Source organism: Blennius ocellaris, assembly GCF_963422515.1.
Source record: "Blennius ocellaris genome assembly, chromosome: 12".
Lineage (NCBI taxonomy): Eukaryota > Metazoa > Chordata > Actinopteri > Blenniiformes > Blenniidae > Blennius > Blennius ocellaris.
This window is the reverse complement of record NC_137661.1, coordinates 29,554,595-29,564,146: the sequence shown is the minus strand read 5'-3', so window position 1 is coordinate 29,564,146 and position 9,552 is coordinate 29,554,595. Positions and strand designations below refer to the sequence as shown.

At 43.3% G+C, this 9,552-nt stretch overlaps 1 protein-coding gene across 1 annotated transcript; it reads right to left on the bottom strand.

The window, feature by feature from the left end:
• Nucleotides 1-239: 239 nt before the first annotated feature.
• tmem165 (transmembrane protein 165) lies at nucleotides 240-9,098 on the bottom strand. The gene is made up of 6 exons (XM_080506059.1): nucleotides 8,854-9,098; nucleotides 8,331-8,556; nucleotides 8,069-8,244; nucleotides 7,230-7,412; nucleotides 4,802-4,907; nucleotides 240-1,804 (listed from the first exon to the last, which is right to left on the bottom strand). Exons 1-6 carry the CDS (start codon nucleotides 8,992-8,994, stop codon nucleotides 1,728-1,730), a joined length of 909 nt encoding a protein of 302 aa, XP_080362185.1. The 5' UTR covers nucleotides 8,995-9,098; the 3' UTR covers nucleotides 240-1,727.
• Between the last annotated feature and the right edge of the window lie 454 nt (nucleotides 9,099-9,552).

Sequence of the window (9,552 nt, the reverse complement as noted above, 5' to 3'; positions counted from 1 at the left end):
TCCGTTTTGCACTTTAATTTGAATTAGTATGAAAACACTCCACGCATACAAGTGAGCTACCTCACATTTATCTTCTTGAGCCAAACACTTTCACAGAATCTATAGCAGAAATTGATGTTGTCCGGGCAAAATGTGTCAAATCAAATAATTTTCTTCCGTTAAACTCTAAATAAAACTGTCAAACACGGCCACCGTCGCCATCATTTACTTTGACACGTGACCATTCAGCGGGTTAGAAATCAGACGCCACATAAAATGTATTTATTGAGCTTTTCAGAATCACAGGCCACTAAGCCACTGGACAAAAAGAGAATTTCACAGCTGAAATCAGCCTGGCAATATTGAGACACAATTTTCCCTTGATTTGCTTAGAAAAATATTTCATTCGTTAATAGACCTCTCCCACCTTTTGTGTATACAATACTGAAACCTCAGAGGATAGATGAAACTAAATAAATAGAAACATGTTAAATAAACAGTGAGGCTGTGAGGGTTGCACTGTTGCAGCACAGCTTGAAGGAGCAACTTCCACTCTGTACCTGATGTTTACATTCCGTCAGCATGGGGTGGTGACTGACATGATCTACAAACATTCATTATGAAGGAATAACATGCACCCTGATCAGTGTCACTGTGTGTGATTATCGTGTGGAAATTGTGCACAAGAGCTGTGCTGCAGCTCTGAATATTCACAAGTCATCACCTCAACGTGAAGCTCATTCACTGTGAAGGTTTCCTTCAAACTGCTGCAATGTGAAACATTTACAGCTCAAATCAAACTTTAAACTTAGATCACATGACCAAAACCAATGATGTGCTGGTGATTGTGTTACCAGGTGCTTTTCCTTCAAGTAAAAAAAAAAGAAAGCCTATGAATCACGTTTTGACCTCACTACAGCTCAGAGGCATGAATAGCGTTTAACCCCAGGGCTTCTATTTTAACAAACAAGCAGAAACAAGATGAACATTTTAAAACTGCAAAAGATCGGCTCTTCATTGGACTCTGATTAACTTAGGAGGGAGTATGAGGAAAGTACTGCATGTCCAGCTCTGAATCACGATCGTTTGTAGAAAGGCAATGTGAGGGCAGCAATGAGGAACAATCTGGTCATATGCCTCACGCCTGGCGAGGAGACTCTCATCCATACCCGTCTCCTGCCTGGCGAGGAGACTCTCATCCATACCCGTCTCCTGCCTGGCGAGGAGACTCTCATCCATACCCGTCTCCTGCCTGGCGAGGAGACTCTCATCCATACCCATCAGGCCTCTGGAACTCTGCGTCTTCGTCACTCTGGAAGGGAAGTTTACCACCGAACTCTTCAGGATGAAGAGTCTTTCAACAACTACGAGGCCGGGGTGGTTGCAGGGTAAGACTTCCTGGAAAGGTGATTCACTGCTGGACCAACAGAGGCTGGATCACAGACAGCAGAGGAGCAGAGGCTGGATCACAACTGGATCACAACTGGATCACAGACAGCAGAGGAGCAGAGGCTGGATCACAACTGGATCACAACTGGATCACAGACAGCAGAGGAGCAGAGGCTGGATCACAACTGGATCACAACTGGATCACAGACAGCAGAGGAGCAGAGGCTTTCCCAGGACACGTCCACTCAGCACCCATCCCGTCACATGTTGGAGACGTACTGAGTGAAAGAGTCTCTCTACAGCAACTTGACCACATTTTTACACGTATTTACAGAATGAACCTGGAAGTCCTGCGTCATTTAGAATCCAGCTTCTGGCTTGATAAACAGGGCGGACAAGGCAAAGGCCAGAAAAACTATCCCTCCAATGATTGTAACTGTGGAGAAAAGAAGGGGTGGGGGGGGGCGCCTTCAATTTAATGCAAACAGATTGACAACAAAATGCCTGGGGAGATTTTTAACTGGAAAACCACATGTCATAAATGATGAATAAACCACAATGCTTTATCAATTTCTGGTTAAAAAGACATTCCAGCAATAACAAATGCTTCCCGTTTCATTATTGCTTCACATTATTTAAGCACAAAGTAATTCCTGTTCAAAATAAAAGGTTGAGTTTGGTTTTTTTTCTCCCTGGAAACTAAATAAATATGCCGTCACATACTGTAATCATAATGTGCTAATCTCAGGATGATTCTTACTGAAACGGGAAACAAAATGTTAAAGTGTTCCACTGGCTATGAATGTGAATTGTAGTTTTCCCCCAATAAAAAAAGACAATCAATAGATTTTACAGTGCGCAAAGGCAAGTGTGTGCACAATTCATAAGAATCACTGGGGGTCAAGTGTGCTTTGACATCAAATGTCCAACCTCACAATGCTACAAAAAGTCATTACAATTTCAATTTATGGGGAAAATAGTCACTGCAGGACTCTCAAAATCTGTTAAATATAGCAATTAAAGCCATTACATCATTAAATAATACACTACACAGTACGTTAGAACCTGTGAGGAGCCACCTGGTAAGAGTGTGTTTGAGTGTGGATATACATATATACTAGAACCAGTAAGAGTGACACCCTCTAGTGGGCGACACGTCACTGTGTAAGGACACATTTAACTGTTAATACACCTTAATGGGGACAACGGACAGGTTTTTCTGGAACATTTCAAACTGAACGGCACTGAAACGGCCAAAATACTTGGGCTGAACCAGATTATTGGAATGTTCAGGCTGCGGGTGACACATGATTGCCTCCATACAACACTCTGGTTCACTTCCTTAACATTCCATAACAAAATGTAACAATCCAGAAACTCTCTCTTCTGCTGGCCGGCGTTCTCCACCTTTCCTCAAGTAGTTCATGTTTCCTTTCAGGAGTTCTGGCTCTTTATTTGCTTTTAAATTGTGATTGTTCAGATAAGGAGACGGTGGATCTCCTCACATTAGAAGCCAGTAGCTCTGGAGCACAACTCGCGCGGTCACTAAATTGTGGCTGCGTGTTGAACTGCAGAGGGGTGGAGCCTCGCCCACAAAGTGGATGATGAGTTTGACGTCACGTGTACTTATGTACCACAATGTTTCATTTTAATTGACCCTATGTTGAGATTGTAATCATTTTCAGGACCAACTGTTTGATTTTGTAAACATATATACAGTTTAATTCCATTCACTGTGACCACAAGGAAGAAAAACTTAGAAGTGTAAATTTAAAGGTTATTATAGCAATATTTTACCAGTCTGATCCACTCAGGATGAAACTGGACTGTATGTGGTTCCTGAAGTACATTAAATCTTAGTTAATAATTATCTTGTATACATGTGTATATATGCATCTATATTGTATACATCTTATCTACATGTGTGTGTATATATATGTATTGATTCAGTCATGTGTTTTAAATAACCAGAACATATTTGGTGTTTGGTTCATTCACACCAGGGGTTTTACTGTACCATATTTTCCGCACTGTAAGGCGCACCTACATTGATCAACATAATTTACAACTTTGTTCGTATATAAGTCACACCGCATTATAAGGCACATGGAATAGACCAGTGGTCACAACCTTTATAGCTCAAAGCCATTAGGTTACATTTTCCACTGATTCTAACACCCAGAGAGGTGCACACACTTTATTTTGATAGTCCTACCTGCAGCCTATGCCAGGAGGACACTACACACAAAACCTTCTTCACTGCTGGTTGACAACTTACAACTACCGGTAATAAACTAAACTACATGAACTAAGCAACACAAACACAACACAACACAATTATTACCGACACCACAAACCAAATATAACCCCCAATAATTGCATTTAAAACACCACAAACAGCTGCAATGAATTATGGGAGTTTCTATCGGCTGCACTGAGGAGCTGTCGGCGGCTGCTTACCGTCCAGAGGTGGTCGCTGCAAGGCATGATGGGAATTCATGTTTTGTGTTGTTGGAGGTTATTGTGAGTTGTTGTTGGGCTTGGTGTTGTGTTGATTGTGTTTATGCTGTGTTTTTGTTCCCCAGTTTAGGGAGTAATTATTTCATCTAGTTTATTTTGGTTTGTTAGAATGTTGGTGTGCAACCATGAGTGATGAAAGTGTTGGGCGACCGTGGCTCAGGTGGTAGAGTGGTCGTCTTTCGGAGTGAGAGGTCGGAGGTTCGATCCCAGTCTACAACGGTCTATGTGTCGAAGTGTCCTTGGGCAAGACACTGAACCCTAAATTGCTCCCAGTGGTCGACTAGCGCCTTGCATGGCAGCTCTGTCCCATTGGTGTGTGAATGTGAGCGTGAATGGGTGAGTGAGCTGATATGTAAAGCGCTTTGGGACTGCACTCAGTGTGGTTAGAAGGCGCTAAATAAATCTAGACCATTTACCATTTACCATTTGTGTGGAGTGTCGTCCGCTCTGAAGATTAGAGTTGTCAAAATAAAAGCTTCTGATTGTTCAGCTGTCAAATAGCAGTCTGGAGTAGAGCAATTCTTCCATATATAAGGCGCACCGGGTTATAAGGCGCACTGGCAGCTTGTGAGAAAATTTGAGGTATTTAGGTGCGCCTTATAGTGCAGAAAATACGGTATTTTGTTTTGGGGCTGATGTAAGGAATCAGCCCTCTGTCACCCCCTAGTGGTTGTTTGATGACCTAATTTAATGCAGCAAAGCCCAGTTATAAATGGGAACATTACTAACAATCTTAATGTAATCGTTGCATTCAAAAGTCTTAGAGTTACATTAAAGTAACTATGTGGAACCTATTACACAAAAATTAAAACGCAAAGCTCTATGTATAAATGTACAGACCACTTTGAATGGAAAAGCACATAATCCCCCCACCACTCACCCACAAAGAAACAGTTATTGAAATGGATCTCACCTGTTCGGACAGATATTTTCTGGGCGATCATCCTCCCTCCGATCACAGCCAGTCCTGTACATAAACAATGTCCAATTGTGCCGCCCACTGCAACTCCAAAAGGATCCTGTGAGGCAAAAAAAAAAAATTGATGTATACATATTTGTTTTGCAAAACATAGTGATACCACCATTTTAAAGTGTACAGTATACATATTGCAAAACACTAATTAAACTGCAATGAATTGTTTCCAAGCACTGAGCATTCATAACCTACAGAACAAGAATGGTGAGAATGAAAGAACAGTGAGAATAAATGATCATTTTAAATCAACTGAAAGCCTGAATTGTTTCACACCTGGTGGTATTGGGACAAGAAATTCGAAGTTGAAAACCTGCCAAGCTGGTAACTTTAACTTTGTTTTTTAAATTATGAATGGAAAAAAAAGGATATTGCCCTTCACAGATGGTGTGAATCAGGTAGCAAGACAAAGTGCTTGAAAGAACAAATGTCACACTATCTAAATAAAATAATTGTGGCAGTACTGAGTGGGCCGGCTGTGGTCCGGCTGGAGAAGCGCTCGTCTCTCTATCGGAGCGTTACAGGTTTGTTCCACTGGGTGAACTCGTCCACAGTTCTCTCACCGAGTTCCACCTTCCTCTGCTCACTCAGATTTAAGGTCGAATTTTTCATGCAGAGCGGCCCTGCCCTCTCCTGGCTGTGCATCGACTCTGGTCCTTTACTCTGAAGTCATGCAGCTACGTTATCATTACAAAATAAAATCACTGATTAGTAATGCCCTGCTTGCAGGAAAGTAACATCGTCTAATTACTCTTTTCAGTTTATTCAGTTTCAGTTTATTTGTTTGCTTCAGACTAACAAAAAACAATATTCAAACATAAATTACAATTTAAAAATATATATAACAAGACCGAAACAGGCAGAAGCAAAAACGCTTACCGTATTTTCCGCCCTATAAGGCGCACCTAAATACCTCAAATTTTCTCACAAGCTGCCAGTGCGCCTTATAACCCGGTGCACCTTATATATGGAAGAATTGCTCTACTCCAGACTGCTATTTGACAGCTGAACAACCAGAAGCTTTTATTTTGACAACTCTAATCTTCAGAGCGGACGACACTCCACACAACACCTTCATCACTCATGGTTGCACACCAACATTCTAACAAACCAAAATAAACTAGATGAAATAATTACTCCCTAAACTGGGGAACAAAAACACAATCAACACAACACCAAGCCCAACAACAACCCACAATAACCTCCAACAACACAAAACATGAATTTGTCGCTGCAAGGCATGATGGGACATCATGCCTTGCAGCGACAAATTCATCCTGAGCTCCTCAGTGCAGCCGATAGAAACTCCCATAATTCATTGCAGCTGTTTGTGGTGTTTTAAATGCAATTATTGGGGGTTATATTTGGTTTGTGGTGTCGGTAATAATTGTGTTGTGTTGTGTTTTTGTTGCTTAGTTCATGTAGTTTAGTTTATTACCGGTAGTTGTAAGTTGTCAACCAGCAGTGAAGAAGGTTTTGTGTGTAGTGTCCTCCTGGCATAGGCTACAGGTAGGACTATCAAAATAAAGCGTGTGCACCTCTCTGGGTGTTAGAATCAGTGGAAAATGTAACCTAATGGCTTTGAGCTATAAAGGTTGCTGACCACTGGTCTATTGCATGTGCCTTATAATGCGGTGTGACTTATATACGAACAAAGTTGTAAATTATAAATACGGTATATGCCCAACATAAAAAAAAAATACATCCAAATAAGTTACCTTTTCTAATAACTTCATAATAATACACAAAAGAACTTTTTGCAAAAGTAATCCCCTAATTTACTTGTTACTTAAAAAAGTATTAATCAGAGTATACAATAAGGCATTACTGCCCATCAACTTAACAGTAATAGTGATACTTAACTAGCATTTGAGTTATGGAAATATTAAACCATCACGCATCTAATGACAAAAGTGAATATTACAATGTGAAATAACAGTTTTGCCAAATTTGGTAAAAATAATCAACACAGGTTATCGGACATCGATAATACTGCCTCTTCAATGGTCACTGAACTCATCTTGTTCATCCCGGTGGTTTAAAACACCTCAACTCAAGCAAAACAACAAAAACAAATCAGGAAAAAAAAGACCACAAATGAGATGGAGGGCGTGAGAATCCATCAAGGTGTTAAACTAATAATTGTGTCTTCTCGGTGAAAGAAGTGACTTAAAATAGCTTCTTTCCTGCAGTGTTGGACACCAAGTTTTAGCAAGTGGAACTAAAATATGTTGCAGTGTGAGAGAAGAGAGAAAGCATACGGCCGCATGACCGTGTACTCCCAACGACAAACATTTCAATAAGTGTTCCTGTGCATTCTGCGAAGCATCAAAATATGAGATCCAGATGTAATGGAAATGGAACAAACCTCCCGGGCAGCTAGAATAATGGTGGTGAGCTGAGAGCGGTCGCCCCACTCAGCGAAGAAGGTGAGGGTGAAGGCTTGCATGAAGATGGGCGAGATGAAGCTGTGCCACTTCCTCTGAGGCAGCGAAGCTCCTGATCCTGCCTCCACATCTGGAGCCCCGTTCACCAGCTTGGACCGCTGCAGCTGCACCACACAAAGACACTTTCAGACATGGAGCTCTACTGAGCAGGGAGTCATTATGAATGTTGAGAACAAGAGTTCCTCATGTTAATGTCGACGTCAAATGGAGACATGTACTTAGAAGTTTACCATAGAAAGCTGCTGCAAAGAAGAGTGGTCAAAATGCTGACACTACTGCACACTGGCACGGTGGTACTGCACACTGGTACAGGTACACTGATACACTGGTACAGGTACACTGCAGCTATTGTTGGGGTGTGGCCCCCACCCAGAGGAAAACTCATCATCATCGTACAGCTCCCTCACATCATGCATTTCATGGTGTAATTAAATACTGTTCAAACAGTCTTGGTCTGCTTGGTAAACACCCAGGATGAGGTGCTGGTAATCAAACAACCGATTAACAACACTAGCAAAGCACAAGGACTCAAACACATCAGTGAAGACCAGTGGTGCCGCCAGGTACAATTTCATGGTCCGCACAGTTTGTACAGGACTCCGGCTGGCGGCACCACTGGTGGAGACTCATTCACAGATTGATCCAAAAGAAAATGAAATATTGTCACATCAAGACGAGCTCTCCACACACACACACACACACACACACACACACACACACACACACACACACACACACACACACACACACACACACACACCTCCTCATCCTTCTTCTTGATCTCTGCCTGCACCTCCTCCAGCTCCTCCTGGCCTTCATCTGGACTCATCTTCAGGCCCTCTCTCAGCATGCGCACCCCGAAAATAGCAAACAAGGCCGTGGACACATAGTAGGTGTAGATCCTGGGGATGATGGTGGTGGCATAGCCAAAGAGCACTAAGGAGAAGAGGAAACACAACATCACTCCACCAACGATGAAACCAACTTTCAGAGCATGCACCGAGAAATGCACTAGTACCAACCGGAGAGGCAGGTCATGAGTCCCAAGGCAAGCATCGCTCCGGCCAGCACCGTCAGGCGGTTGTATCGCATGGCCATGATGGCCGCGAAGAAAAACGTCTTGTCTCCCAACTCAGAGACGATGATGACAGAGATGGAAGCCACGAAAGCGTGTATGAAGCCCAGGTTGCCTCTGGTGGAGCCATCTTCAGCCAGGACGGGGCCTGCAGGGAGCGGGCTGGACGCTTTCTGTGGAGAGCCAGCCGGTTAGCTTAGCCGCTCCGTGGCAGGAGGAAACAACACAGACTGTCCACAATAATCACAATGCTGCGGCTGGCGGTAGCCTCGTGTCACATTCACGTCTCCGTGAGTGCAGAATACATTTATCTCACCATCTCCGTTCAGAAACCATCAAGCAACTTTGTGCTAACGCGACATCCGGAAGAGCAGCTCAGTTAGCATCTAAGCTAATACAGGTCTGCTCCAAACAACCTCCACGCGTCAATAACACAGTCAAAGTGGAGACATGGTGGTGAAAGCGTTTACCTCCGGCAATGGCTGCTTCTCGACGGCTTTCTGGTCCTCTTGGATCGCAGCGGCTCCGACCGACAGCAACACGGCGGCGGCGAGCGGAATCAACAAGCTTCTGTGAGCCGCGGCGTCTCTTCTGCCCGGCGGGAGCGCCATGACTACTGCGGGGAAAACGGAACGAAACAGGGGCTGCGGAAACTTGGAATACCCGTGGGTCAGTTCATATCAGAGGAACCGGAGCCGGCTAACTTCATGGTAGCTTGAAGCTTCCTTCAATGAGGGATCCTCGCTGAAACACGTCACGAATGCCACAGACGTTATAAAGGATAGACGCCTCATGGCGTGCTGGACACCGATGCAGCGTCACCGCCATGTTGGATGGGGCATCTCGCTCTCCGATAGCCCAGAGTCAAAGGGAGCTCACGCAGAACGAGCAACTTTGCCCATGTTTTGTTGACAAAAACGTGAAGGAAAGCTGAAGAGAACTGGCCAGTGACCCTTTCTTAGCATTTCTCTGAAAGTGAACCTTAGTATAATGATGACGTTAGTATGTGATATGTTCCATAAAGCCGTGAGCATCATCAATCTGCTCATATCAAAACCTCTACTTTGCTTTGTGCAACTCTTTGTAGTCACCCTCACTCGTACACTTTTTACATGTTAGAAATAAATAGATAGGTTATGTAGACACAACCCATTTTGCTGGCACACACA